This window comes from Bos taurus, chromosome 10, assembly GCF_002263795.3.
Source record: "Bos taurus isolate L1 Dominette 01449 registration number 42190680 breed Hereford chromosome 10, ARS-UCD2.0, whole genome shotgun sequence".
NCBI lineage: Eukaryota > Metazoa > Chordata > Mammalia > Artiodactyla > Bovidae > Bos > Bos taurus.
The window spans coordinates 8,802,841-8,818,358 of NC_037337.1; the positions used below are offsets into that span (position 1 = coordinate 8,802,841).

Consider the following 15,518-nt stretch of genomic DNA (forward strand, 5'->3'; position numbering starts at 1 on the left):
ATGCTTTTAAACAGAGCAGGCTTTAGAAATAATATTAAAGAATAGTATTATTTTTCTCTTCTCTGATCTTTTTCAGATTCAATAAATGTTAGTTTCTAGTTATCATCTGCAACTTCCAAAATCTGATCAACCATATTATAAGTATGTATTTTATAGCAGCAAAAATTCATTTTCTTTTTTTTCAATTATGAGTTTTAAAGTATAAATGTATTACTATTTTGGTTCATTAGATCATGGTTCATGTTAGGTTGGTGACATAAGGCCCATACATATTTTCTAGAAATATAATAAAACAAGTATCATATATTTTTAAAAAATAAGCTCAAAAGATTAAGTTATAGGTTTACAATAGTACTAGGAAAAAGCTTTGTGATGCAACAATACCCTTTTCTAGTCAATCAAGATAATTCAGGTTTGGCTGGACCAGTGCATGCTGTAGCTGAGCTTGAACCTTCCCAATTCTGTTCGGTGATGTCACATTAGTCACTTGAAATTGGTCACAGTGGGAGTATTTACACTACAGAAAAGAGCAAAAGCTATAAATCAGAGGTTCCCTTTCCATTTAACATTTCCCAGCATGGTACAACATTTATTTATTTATTTCCCAGTACTGGCAACATTTATTATTCCTTTAAAACACAATTCAATTCTTTATTATTCATAAACATTTTATTCTTAAAGATTTAAATGGTTGATGTTTTCTGTATACATTTTTCTGGGAAAAGATTTAAGTGTTTCCTATTAGTTCATAGTAATGGAAATGCTGGACTTTCACTGTGAAGAAATAAATATGTAAGGCTGCATCCATAGAGAAGTCCTTACTTTTCCTTTTTTTAGTCTTCTGGCCGTGCCACGGGGCATGGGGAATGGCCTTAGTTCCCCAACGTGAACCAAACCCTCACCCGTTGCCTTGGAAGCATGGAGTCTGAACCACTGGACTGCCAGGGAAGTCCCGCGTTGTTACTTTCTTATCTGGGAGTTGTATGCTACTCAGAATAAAATACTCAAAATTTGGATATTTATCTTAAAAGAAAAAATCACCTTGTTTTTAATTTAATTCACGCTTAAGCAGCAAAACATCTAGACTTTAAATAGAACCTAACAGATTTTAATTCTCTGTCAAAAATGGCTATGACTTAATGCTAAAAGGTTAATTAAAATACTCTGTAAAGTATGAAAGAAGCAATTTTATTAGATGAACTCATTTATTTGACACATTAAATTAGGCAAAGAAAAATATATGCACTGCATAAAAAGAATCACATTTTCATACTACTTGAACACATAGCAGTGGTCAAAAATAATGAATTGTGGAATGGATCCTAGGATTGCAAAAAATACCCTGTACAGAAAAATTCAGGCTTCTAACTTCACTGAATCCAGTACTAAACGTGCCTCCTTATATTCCTCAGCTTCTTCCAAGTCTTTTTCACTCTCCTGAAATTAAATGTAATAAAAATTAGGTTTATTCTTCTTGAACTTCAGTAGTAATTACTCAGATATTACAAACTATCAAGATAAGCAGCTCAAAAATTAAAACAATATATGTTTTTTATATATTGTTATACATAATATACAATATTGTATATTCTTATATAATAAGCAAAAAACATGGTCATCTAAAGCCACTTACAGTAAGTAATTAAAACCTCAGAAAAAAATTAAAACATTGTATCTCACTTTATTAACACAATAAAATGGGGTTATTATTAATGCACTAATAGTAAAAAAATTATTTACTAATGCATTACATACATGATGACACTCAGACCGAAATAATCCTACAGCTACTCACAATGACAAAGAAGGCTACAGGTGTCACACTAGAGTTTAGTACAGTCTTTGAATCAGAAAAGTGAACTGTCTTCTTATTGATGAGTATTATATACCCTACTACATGGAAACAACAGCTTTCAGTTTCTGACATGTAAAGACCGAGTTCTTCCTTGGTATATCATACACAAAACTATTATTTAATTGTAACAGATAAATGAAATAATGTAAGTTAATGAGCATAGAGTATAGCAAATTTTGTTTGATTTTTTAGTAAACAAAGCTATGGTCAGCAATTCAGGTCACGCAATAAAGGATGAATATATACAAACAGCTAGAGGGAAGAGGAGATAAAGTGTGTGTGCGTGTATTTAATACGAAATTTTAAAGGAAAAATGACTGAGGATTTGCTTAATTCAGACTACAGGTAAGAATTTCTTAAACTTCTCTATTACACTTGAACACACCTTTGTTCTCTGTTAGAACATATAAGCCCTTCGAGGGTACAGACATTGCTGAATATATGCTCACACACAAATATATCATCCAAAGACAATACAATTTTTTAAGCAGTTTTTATTACTTTCTTGGTTACTACATTCATGAGAGAAAAAAGCATTTCAATTGTCAGGAGATACAAATGATGCTTCTGTTCCGGGTAATATTTTAATAGAGTAATTATTTCCAGCTTTCATTATTTCACCTCTTTTATTTTAAAAACTTAGCTTCATTTTGGCTTTGAAGAGAGTTATCCTGCTTTTAAAAGGTTTCTACAGATAAATACGAGTTCTGTTTCAAAAGTAAAGTAAAATGTGAGTATTTCTCTGTTTCGTTTTTTCTACAGACTTAGTCCTGATATTATTTTGGTGGGAAAACAAATCTCATTCTCTTTCCAAGAATATATACATATGATCAACCTGAAAAAGCCTCACTATGTTTGACGTATAGGAAACAACTATGAACAGGAGACAGCTATGTAGCTGGTAATTAATATTAGCTCAAGAACTAGAAACTAAAGGTTAATAAAGGAAATGACAGAAATCAAACTATCATCAAATAGCAATAACAACTGGCTTGTATACAGTATTCTGCTTTTATCTTTTTTAAAAAATATAAAAAAGAACTTCTCATTTTTCTTAGAATCCCTTTTTAAAATGATTCTGCTACTATATCACAAGACACTTATACTAGCAAGTATGATAAAGAGTGTTACCAGCTCCAAGTTAATATGAAAGGACTGCCTATATATTACCATACAGGGTTTTCTTTCCTCTCTCAAATCGTTTTAGGTTTGAATTGGGAAGAATTCCAAATCCTTTGTAAAACAGCCTAAATTCATTTGAAACATCTGGATCTTTTAAAACATCAAACAGAATACTTACATTTAATGTATTAAAAAAGATCTTTATGTGTGAAAATCGAATCATTCAAGATACTGCTGGACAATATTAGTACTATGAATACCATGATAACTCAAATATATTTCAACTCAGTTTAAATGAATACAGTGAATATGCTGACACAGTACTTTTACTGAAAGCATAATTTAAACACGACTTAAACTCCATTAATTATTTAAAAATACACTGAGCAAGTAAACAAAATGTCACCAACTAGTTTTCAGTGTCAAAGAGTTAAAATTTTGGCCTTTGATGTATTAGACTGAAAAAACATTGAAACATAAGACAGAGAAGTACTACTTACTAATAACTGCAGAAGATCAGTGTGTGCCGCTTCCAACCTGCGCTGGCAGTCTGGAATCATCATCCGGGACTCCTGCAGGATCTCGGCCTGTAACGAAACAACCTATGAGACACGCAGAGATGGCAGAACTTACACATTTAGCTCACACCTCTGAAAATATACAAAATGATTTAGAGGAATCAGAAAAAAATTATGGTTATGTTAAATGGTTCAATATTTTAATTTTAATTGTGTTTAAAAAAGAATGACTATCAAAAGAATGACTATCAAACTGTAAAATATACAAAGTACAAGTTTTCGATCTAAACCTTTTCGGTAATCACCTTCTCACGCTAAGTAAAAATTAACTCTGAAAGCTTTTCATAGAGCATTTATTTAAAAAGGTTATTTAAAATAAACTGTTTCTCCTGCTGTCACAAAGCACTGTTATCCAAAATGGGATCAGCTGGTTATATAAATATCTCCTGCATCTTTTGAGTAATAAAGAAAAACAGTGCTCAGATAATATCACATGGAGATAATTACTGCATGAAAAAAGTTATTGAGTTATTGATCACATCGTGTGCACACTGCAGGAGGTTCTAACTGAAAGACAGAGGTGAGGAAAAATGAAAAGCAAAGACCAGCAGGTTCATATTTCTGATGCTTATCATGCATAAAAAGTTATTACTTATCCCTGTGCTTCATTTTAGGGGAGAGATTATTCTCCCCATGCAGTTTGATCCAAATTACCAACCAGGCACCCCTCTGAATCTGAACTTCTACTTCTCCCAAAGACAGACACTACAGAATTAAACACAGGAATCTTTATTTTGGAGGATATTTCTCGACTTAAAAATTCACCATTTGAAGCTGGACTATAATATATCAAATCATAAAAAGAAGAAAAAAAATCAAATGGATGAATGGGAAACCCAATCAGTAAGAGGGTAAATATATTAGTATCAGATGTTGGACCTCAAATAAGTCTTTTTCCCAAGGAAATATGAAGCTTTATCTCCTTAAACTAGTCTTAGAAAGAGACACAGAGATCAATGAAACATTTATTTCCAAAGAGTAATGTTTGGTCAAATACCTTTGGTTAAATGGCTACAAAATCTTGATCTTTAACCTAGAAGCTTTATTATCTAACTCACATTAAAAACAAATGACATAATTTAATGGTAACCATAATCCTATTATACTCTAATAGCAACTTTAATGAATCCCACTGCCTTCTTCCTTTTCCCAAAAGTTTTATCATTGTTCACAATATAAATAAAAATTAAAATTATAATATACAACAATGCTCTCTATCCACATCTCTTTTCTTAGGTGAAATCTCTTGCTGAACTTGTAATTCTTTTGCTAATAAGGCACATGTTGAAAATTCCAAACACAGGATCATGACTTTATTTTATAGCTATTCATACCATACCATGGCAATTCAATCATTGCCATTAATCTATTTTTGAGGACTTCCCTGGTGGCTCAGACTGTAAATAATCTGTCTACAATACAGGGGACCTGGATGCGACCCTAAGTTGGGAAGACCCCCTGGAGAAGGAAATGGCAACCTACTCCAGTATTCTTGCCTGGAGAATTCCATGAACTGAGGAGTCTGGTCCATAGGGTTGCAAAGAGTTGGACACGACTGAGCCACTAACAATTTATTTTTGTGTGTCTGGTTAGTTTGAATACATGTGAAAAGTCAGTGACAGGACATTTAATTGGGTAAGGAATTCATATTTTCTCTCCTATGGACCCCCCTAGTTTATAGGAATTAAATAAGATGAAACAAATATAAAGAATTGGGTCAAACACATGATAAGCCAAAATGTATACTTATAAAATTTATTTGGCAAGCTTTAGTGTTGTTACTGAAATGAACTTTAAACAATGCTGTCCAAAGTACCTTCTATTCATTACTGTTCTATATCCCTCAGTTAATCAAATAGGATTTTGACTTAAGAAGGGCCAAAGCTCAGTCTCTCCCATATATCAGCCTCATTTCATACAATAAGCTTACTATATAGTTGCAGGATGTCAGGTACAGGGGATATAAATATGAAAAAGAGAAGGCCTCATCCTCCAATCCATATGGGAGAATAAACATGAAAATAAACACTTAACACTGCCTCACTGTACTTCACACAGTACAGTGATAACTATGGTTTGGGATCCATAAACCACATCTTTATCAAGGCCACAAATCATATACTTCATATAATTTCAACAGTGAATTACAATTGTCAGGAATAATTTAAAAAGACAGTATATAAGGTATGACTATACAGTAAAAACACCCCTCAAAACACGTGAATAAATGAAAAAAGTATTACCATTCAAAGTGTTCTTTTTGGAAGTAGTCAAATGAATGGTGCCTCTGTTTAAGATATCTGGATAAACTGTCAGTTTATTTTAGTGCTGATATGACAAGACTGAGTTTAACTAAGGATCCTGGGGGAAGCTTAGCAAGACTCATTGTAACAGTGAATAAACCACTGAACTAAAATATTATCAGTTTCTGTCATAATCAAACATACATACATTGGAAAGGAAAAACCTATTAGCAGATCTTTAATTTTTCAAAGAGAAGAGTGTGTGAAATAACCTAGCCAGTGGTTTCTAGCTCCTTTAATGATCCAGATCATTTATGCAGGGCTGGCTATACCTATAATAATCTATAGACAGTCTAATGTTAAGATACTGGCTGCTTCTGGAACCAATGGTAACTGTATTAGTTTGTCAAATTGAGCTCTAAGAGTAGTTCAGAGATTACTGGAACAATGGTTAAGTCTCTTCTTTCATATGGTGCTAAAATGGTAATGTGATAATAAACAAGTTAAGAAACCTATTTGATGAAGAAAAAAAAACAGTAACTATGTGAGGTGATGGATATGTTAAGTAGCGTGAATATGGTAGATATTTTAAAAGGTAAATGTACATCAAACCATCAAGCTACCCACCTTAAGTATATACATTTTAATTTTACCTCAATAAAACTGGGGAAAAAGATATCTAAGAAACAGAAACAGAGTTAGAAAGGACATAACCACATCTGGGATGTCATCCAGGCTAGTGTCCTCAATTTACAAACAATAAAGCCGACTCTGAGTGTGATCAGCTGGTTAACCGGCTGTGAGTTACAGCCCGATTTCAGCTCCAGCGTGTGCGTTCGCAGCGCCGGCAGTCAGCAGCCGAGACAGAGCCCATGGCGTCACCTCCTTGTTTTCCTGCCCATGAGCAGGCACCTCCCACAGTGAATTTGGTCTGGCACTATGAAACCAACAGGATGTGGCAGAAGGGGCATTCTGAAACTGAAGACCTGAAGCTGCATCTTAAGAAGCCCTGTAGCTTCTACATGGATCTCTTGGAATGATCACTTTGGGAAACACTTCTCTTAGGACCCAGTCACCATGCCATGAAGCAGACACACAGACAGACAAAAAGAAAAAGTTCATTTGACTTGTGTTTTGTGGTTATTGATGAATGGTTAAGGATGAAAGAAGAATCCTATGAGTCAAAAATAATCTGGGCTCTAAGCACTGACATACCAATAATTACTTAAACATGAATGGTCTAAATTTACCAGCTAAAAACAGGTCTACAAGAAACTCACTTCAAATGAAAGAGATAGGTTAAAAAAAGAATAGAAAAAAGATATACCATGCAAACATTAAAAAAAAGAAAGACAGGAGTGACTATATTCATATTGGATTCATACTGGATAAAATAGACTTAAGAGTAAAAAATTATGAGGGACACAGAGGGATACTACATAATGATAAAATGATCAATCCATCAAGAAAACACAGTGATCCTAAATGTGTATATACTAAAAAAGAGCTTCAAAACACATGAAACTAGACACAATAAAGCTAAAAGGAGAGACAAAGCCACAAATACAGCTGAGGATTCCAATACTCCAGTTTTAGCAAATGACAGAAGTACTAGAGAAAAAAAAAGATAGCAAAGATATAAAAGAACCCAGTAACACCATCAAAAGATATAATTGACATTTATAGAACACGCTACACCTATGAAACAAAAATACAAATTCTTTTCAAGCACCTATGAAACATTTTCTATAGTACACTATGCTGCTACTGCTGCTAAGTCGCTTCAGTCGTGTCCAACTCTGTGCGACCCCATAGACGGCATCCCACCAGGCTCCCCCGTCCCTGGGATTCTCCAGGCAAGAACACTGGAGTGGGTTGCCATTTCCTTCTCTAATGCATGAAAGTGAAAAGTGAAAGTGAAGCTGCTCAGTCGTGTCTGACTCTTCACGACCCCAGGGACTTCAGCCCACCAGGCTCCTCCGTCCACGGGATTCTCCAGGCAAGAGGACTGGAGTGGGTGCCACTGCATCCTGGACCAAAAGGAGCAAACACAAAATGAACAAACACCTCAGCCAATTTAAAAGTACTGACATAAAACAGTACATGTCTGACTATAATGGAATAAAATTAGAAAACGGTAACAGAAAGACAGCAGGACAACCTGTAAACATTTACAAATTAAACAACATACTTCCAAATAACTAACGGGTCACAACAAGGAAGTCTCTAAGGAAACAGAGAAATACATAGATAAATGAAAACACAACATATTAAAATTTCTGGGATTTTCAGATAAAGCAATGCTGAGAGGGAAATTTAGAGCACTAAATGCTTAGATTCGTAAAGAGGAAAGATCTCAAATTAAACAGCTAAGTTTTTACTTCAGGAACTTAGAAAAAGAAGAGCAAGATAAACCTATAGAAGCAGAAGAAAGGAAATAACAAACACAAGAACAGAAATCAATAAAATGAAAAATAGAAAGAGAACAGAGGGGAAAAAAGCAATGAAACAAAGCTTTATTTGTGGTATAGACTTCTAGTTAAGACTGACAAATATTAAGTAAAAAGGCACAAATTGCCACTATCAGTAACAAAAGAGAGAATGTCAGTACAGATCTCACAAACAACAAAATGAGAAAAAAAATGCTAAAAGTAATTTTATAATGCTCACAAATGTTCATAATGCTCAGTAATGTTCATAATGCTCATAAATTCAACCACTTAGAAGACACGGACCAGTTCCTTGAAAACTATAAACCACCAAAACTCAACAGATAAACTGAACAGTTCTATAATTATTAAATAAGTCAAATTTTTAATTAAAAAGTTCTTGAAAAAGAGCTCTCTAAGCCTAGATGCTTTCACTGAACAATGTTTTCAAATATTTAAACACTTAACACCAATTTTATACAAATCTTTTAAGAAAAAAGAGGGAACACTTCCCAACTTAATAAAAAAAGCTTCAGACCATTATTTCCCATAAACTTAGATGCAAAAATCCTCAATAAAATACTAGCAATTTAAATCCAAGAATTAAGAGAATTATATAACACAATTAAGGTTGGTTCAATATTTAGAAATTAATCCATGTAATTCACAGTTTCAACAATCCAAAGAAGAAAACTCATGTGCTCTTACCAAATGACACAGAAGAAGCATTTGACAAAACCCAATACCTATTCATGACAAAAATACTGAACAAAACTATAAACAAAGAACTTTCTCAACTTGAAAAAGACCATGTACAAAACCCCTATAGTTAACATTTACATAATGGTAAAAAACTAAATGCTATCCCCTTAAGACTGAGAACAAGATAAGTACGTTTACTCTCCTATTAAACATAGCACTGTAAGCTCCAGCCAGAGCAACAAGGCAAGAAAAATAAATAAAAGACATACAGATTTAAAAGAAGTGAAACCATATGTAGTGTTAGCCGCTCAGTCGTGTCCAACTCTTTGTGATTCTATGGACTGTAGCCCACCAAGTTCCTCTGTCCATGGGATTTTCCAAGCAAGAATACTGGAGTGGGTTGCCATTTCCTCCTCCAGGGGATCTTCCCAACCCAGGGACTGAACCCACGTCTCTTACATCTCATGAATTGGCAGGTAGGTTTTTTACCACTGGTGCTACCTGGGAAGCCCCAAATGAAACTGTCCTTATTTGCAAATGACAAGATTGTTATGTAGAAAGTCAGAAGGAATCCACCCAAAACTCCCAGAACTAATCCGTGAAGTCAGCAAAGTCAAGGTTGCAGGTTTTAAGATCAACACACAAAAGACTGCACTTTTATATCTAATAACAAATATAGCATTGGTAAGTGAAACTAAAAACAATACCATTTATAATACCCTCAAAAAAAATGAAATACTTAGGTTTAAATCTAACAAAACATGTATAGGATCTGTATGCTGAAAATTACAAAATATTGGGTTGACCAAAATGTTCGTTTGGAAAAACCCAAATAAACCTTTTGGCCAACCCAATTCTAAGAAAGAAATGAGACCTAAATTAACTGGAGAGACTTACCATGTTCACTGACTGGAAGATTCAACATAGTAAAGACATTAATTCTCCCCAAGTTGATCTCCAGGTTTAATGGAGATCATTATTTTAAAATTTTTATGGAAAGGCAAAAAAATTAGAATAGGAGAAATAATTCTGAGAGAAAAAGAAGCAAGTGAGAGGGCTCACTCTTCCCAGTGTGAAGATGGTGTGGTACTGGTAGAGTTAGACACAGATTCATGGACCAGAAGAGAACCCGAAAATAGATCCACACAAACAAGTCCCCCTGGTTTCTGACAAAGGAACAAAAGCATTTCCGTGGAGGAAGGATATAACCCTTTCAACAAATGCTGCTGGAACTGGGCACTCAGGCAAAAAGATGAATCTTTAACTAAACCTCACACCTTACATGGGCTTCCCTCGTGGCTGAGACCATAAAGAATCCGCCTGCAATGCTGGAGACCTGGGTCTGATCCCTGGGTTGGGAAGATCCTATGAAGGAGGGCATGGCAGTCTACTCCCAGTATTCTTGTCTGCAAAATTCCCATGGACAGAGGAGCCTGGTGGACTACATTCCATGGAGTCACAAAGAGTTGGGCACGACTGAGCGACTAAGCACACACACACGTATACCTTAAATAAAAACTAACTCAAACTCAATTGAAGCCGTGAATGTAAGAGATAAATAAAACCACACAACTTTTAGAAAATAAGAAAATCTTCATGACCAAAGTCTAGCCAAAGAGGCCTTAGATTTGACATCAAAAGTATGATTCACAAAAGGGTACATTAGCTGTAAAGGAGACGTTCTCAAAGTTAAAGACTGTTGGTCAATAAAAGATTGTATTAAGAGGGTAAAAAGACAAAATAAGGACTAAAAGAAAATATCTGAAAACTGTATATCCAACAAAGGCATTTATCTAGAAAATATTAAAAATCCTCAAAACTGAAAGAAACAAAATATCTAATTAGAAAATGAGCAGAAATCATGGATAGACATTTCACTGAAGAGAATATACAGATGGGCAACAAGCAAATGAGAAGTTCTATACTATTAGTCATTAGGGAAATTCAAATTAAAAGCAAAATCAGCTGTCACTATACACTAATCACGTAGATGTGATGGGTAAATGTCAAAATTAAAATGGTGAAAACACCAGTGATAACACCAGGACTGCCCTGGTGGTCCAGTGGTTGAGAGTCCGCCTGCCAATGCAGGGGAGACAGGTTTGACCCTGGTCCAGGAGGGTTTTGCATGCCACGGGGCAATTAAGGCCACGCAGCACACCCGCTGTGCAGCGCTTTAGAATCTGCACACGGCAACTGCAGAAGCCGAGAGCCCTGTGCTCCACTCAAGAGAAGCCACCACAGTGAGCGCCTGCACACGCCAAGGGAGAGAAGCCCCGCTCACTGCAGCTAGCGGGAGTCTGGGGCAGCAATGAAGACCTGGCACAGCCAAAAAGAAACAAAATTTAAAAAACAATAGTGATGACACCAAATGCTGGCAAGGATGTGGAGAAGTCAAACCATCAAAGATGACCGACAGAAACATAAAATGATACGAATACAGCCACTCAGAAAAGATCTTGGTAGTTTCTTTTAAAGCAAAAAATGTACTAACATAACCCAGAAATTACCTGGGCATTTATCTCAAAAAATGAAAACTCATGTTCATGTAAAAATTAAGTATGATGAGGAAGGTGGAGGAAAAGAGGAGTATCATAAGCAGAAGAAGGCTAACATCAGTATTCGGTTAACTTCTGAATATTGTGTTATACTTTTTAGCAGAGAACAAAGGACAGCAGAATGACTCTTTGGTATTGTGACTTGCTAGGGCCCTGAAACTTCTGCCTAGTTTACTTTAAAAGAACCAAAATGAGGCCTACTCCAGGAGAGAACAATTTTGGTAATCAATTTCAGGTAAGAAGTTTGACAGGGACAGCACTGTATGTGTATGTTATAAAACAGGGCTGGTTCAGAAGATTCAGGAAAGCCAGAGCAAATGGAACCAAGTGAGAGTCAAGCCAAGACAGTGAGAAGTGATTGCAGATGGCATTTAGCTCAGAAAAGGAGGAAATACAGGGAAAACAGGAGAGAACCCACAAAATCTGGCATTTGGCTCTCTTGCTATTTCTTATGAGGGGCGTCAGCAAATGTCAAGAAGCAACGACTGGCCTTAAAGCAGTAGGCAAGTAGGGACAGAGCAGTGCTTCTGGCAGCGCAACTCCCCTCGCATAGAGAAAAACAAATGGCTGCACAAACAGCACAGGCGCTAGGGAAAGGGACCGAGAAAGGCACGCAGGCCGAGTGAGAGGAAGACAAAGTTCAGTGAGACTCTGAAACAAAACTGGACAGCTGTATATTGTGCAGGTTGAGACTAGCAAACACGAAAAATTTATTGTTCTGTAATTAGATATGGGATGATAGTCTTAAATTTAAGTACTAGGCTGACTATGAATCTAGGAAATCATGTTATAAACCATGACCACTGTGACAAAAGAATCTTAACATGGCTGAGTGTAGAAAGGGTTTTTGAACAAATATTTTCCCTGATAGCTCAGCAGGTAAAGAATCTGCCTGCAATGCAGGAGACCCTGGTTCAATTCCTGGCTCAGGAAGATCTGCTGGAGAAGGGATGGGCTACCCACTCCAGTACTCTTGGGCTTCCCTTGTGGCTCAGCTGGTAAAGAATCTATCTGCCTGCAATGTGGGAGACCTGGGTTTGATCCCTGAGTTGGGAAGATCCCCCGGGGAAGGGAAAGGCTACCCACTCCAGTATTCTGGCCTGGAGAATTCCATGGACTGTCCATGGGGTTGCAAAGAGTCAGACACGACTGAGCAACTTTCACTCACTTTTTCCCTTTTATATCTGCATATGCAATCAATGATATTGCCAGTAAGTGGCTAATATCATCAAATAACAATTAGAACACAGGATTCAATAGAGTTAATTCTTACCTATCAAGCAGTAATTTTATTGAAAGATAATATACAAATATTAAAAATTAAATAAAACAGATTCTGTGATAATCTGTGGCACTGTTTGTACAATTGTGTTTAGAAAGGTGGTGCAGTGGTACAGAATCCGCCTGCCAATGCAGAAGATGCAAGAGATGCAGGTTTGATTCCTAGGTTGGGAAGATCCCCTGGAGTAGGAAAAGGCAACCCCTCCAGTAAGCTTGCCTGGAAAATTCCATGGATGGAGGAGCTATGGTCCACAGAGTCGTAAAGAGTTGGACTCAACTGAGCACACAGAAACGTTTAGAAAGGAAACACATTCCCCATTCCATGTAACTTACAACTCATGTTCTAGCTATAGGACTATTTTAAAACAGACTATTGGTGACAAAAAGCACTGAGCGGGGAAAAAAACTGAACTATACAAGTGGGAAAACAAGCTGGATGGGATCCAAGCAGAACCTGGGTGAAATACGTGATACACAATGTTACAATGCTCCTCACTAGATGTGGGGAAACAATAGAGTACCGTAGTGAGAGAGGTACAAAGGGGATATGAATAATTATGGAAGAAGCTATCAAAACACATTTAACATAATTTTAAGAATCAAAAAGTTAAATTATGTATGTAAATCCTTATGAAGAGCAGTTTACAAAAAACATACTGGGGGACATACTATACCCACATACCTGTTTACAAATCCTCCCTCATAAAAATGTCCTTTATTGTATCACACACAAAGGAAGGCAGGCTCTCCTGGAAAGTCAAGAAAATAAGAAAGTTCTCTTTTTGGACAGCCTGAAGAAAGAAGACATTTCAGGTGCCACTGCATTCCTTTGGCAACACAGAAAGCAACTACCTACAGAGAAGTCCATTTTAAGGGATTAATTTTGCTTAATTAAGCCTGAGCTAAGTGAAGTGGAGTCGCTCAGTCGTGTCCGACTCTTTGCGACCCCATGGACTGTAGCCTACCAAGCTCCTCTGTCCATGGGATTTTCCAGGCAATAGTACTTGAATGGATTGCCATTTCCTTCTCCAGAGGATCTTCCTGACCCAGGGATTGAAGCCGGGTCTCCCACATTGTAGACAGATGTTTTCCTGTCTGAACCACTGAGCTAAGGATGCATTATTACCATTCTATATAACAAAATTTATATGATAAAAACCACTGTGAGTTCATAAGGCTGATTTGAAAAAACAAGTCATGAGATATTATCTATATAAGCTCTTGTATATTCTCCTTTTACCTAGTGTCATCTGGATTTTATTCTAAATTCATTAGACACTGGATTTTAGGTAATGGAATAAGTAATATGATACACATTCAAAAGAGATCAACCTGGCTACTGCAGTATGAAAGGAATGTAGGGTTATCAAGAGACAGAGTATCAACAAGGAGGCTTCTGCAGTAGTACAGGCAAGAAATGATAGTGGACTGGACTAGGATAGTGGCAGAAGAGAAAGAAATCAAGGGAGAAAGAAAGAGGACTTGGGGATCAAGAAGAGACCTGTAACTTTTGGTTTGGGTATCTGAGTAAGCGGAGGTACCATTTATTGAGAGTGGGGGAACAAGAGCGAGAATAGCTTCTTCTTTGGAGGCGATGAGCTGGGTTGAGGGAAGACCAAGATTCTTAGCTTGAACGCACAAGGGATAGGACATGGCAAGAGGTGATCAGTTGAATGCATGCTTCTGGAATGTTTTCTATCGGGCTCAGAGACAGACAGTGGCACGAGAATGAATGCCAAGTAAGCAGGAATCTGGGTTTGTTTGTTTTCTTGTTTTAATGCCACATCTGAAAGAGTGCCTAAAACAGCATTTGGCCAGTAGCAGGGGTTTAATAAATATCTGCTGTGTAAATAAATGAATGGTCACAAAGATGGTACTTAAAGTTATAAGATAGTATGAAATTAGACAGGAACTGTAGACTGAAGTCTTAAGGTAAAATTATATCCTAAATAATAATTTTACCTGTTTTTTAATAGCATAATTTTCACCATCTTCGGCTTTCATTTTTTCAATCTTTTCTTCTTGTTGTTTTGCTTCTTTTTCATACATCATTTTTTCTTTGACCAATCTATAAATAAACCAAAAATGTTTCAGAGAATTAACTTTCTCTCTAGCAACTGACAACAAGAAACAAAGAAACAATGTAACTATAAAGCATACTTTAAAAAGCATATGTAACTAGACAGGGAGAAAGGAAGGGAAGAAAAATACTTTAGCCATAGATGTATGAGCCTTATGCTCTCAAATTTTATACCTGACTAAAGCAAATCAACTTATCAAAGCATAGTACTCTTAAAATTTTAATTAAAAACACATTCCATTACAGCAATTGTATTTACAATGTAAAAATAACATTTCTTTATTGCTTGATTTACTTAAATTAAGTTATAATTAATAATACTATATTTGTTTCAGGTTCATAATATACTGATTTGATATTTTTATACATTATGGAGTGACCATCACAATAATTATACATCATCTGTAACCAATAAAGTTGTATCTCTTAATCTTTTTCACTTATTTGGTCTGTCTTCCCTGACCTGTCTTCCCTCTGGCAACCACCAGTTTGTTCTCTGTATCTATGAGTCTATTTGTTTTGTTTTTTAGATTCCACATGTAAGTGAAATCATTTGGCATTTTCTCTGTTTGACTTATCTCACTTAGCATCTACACCTTCCTGGTCCATCTATGTTGCTGAAGAGACATATTCAAAAAAATACTGCTAAGACCAAAGTAAATGAGGTGAC

General features: G+C 35.9%; 1 protein-coding gene across 2 annotated transcripts in view; it reads right to left on the bottom strand.

Annotated features, from left to right (window-relative positions):
• Positions 1–1,167: 1,167 nt before the first annotated feature.
• The window catches only part of TBCA (tubulin folding cofactor A), an 81,102-nt gene continuing 66,751 nt past the window's right edge, over positions 1,168–15,518 (bottom strand). Inside the window, exons 2-5 of one of the 2 annotated variants that reach the window (XM_059890242.1) lie at positions 14,731–14,836; positions 7,769–7,828; positions 3,478–3,564; positions 1,168–1,437 (exon numbers count right to left, since the gene is read on the bottom strand). In XM_059890242.1, the coding sequence (XP_059746225.1) occupies positions 1,357–1,437; positions 3,478–3,564; positions 7,769–7,828; positions 14,731–14,836 (334 nt within the window). In that variant the 3' untranslated portion in view covers positions 1,168–1,356. The remainder of the gene's footprint in view (positions 1,438–3,477; positions 3,565–7,768; positions 7,829–14,730; positions 14,837–15,518) is intronic. The other variant, NM_175803.3, reaches the window with a different exon arrangement.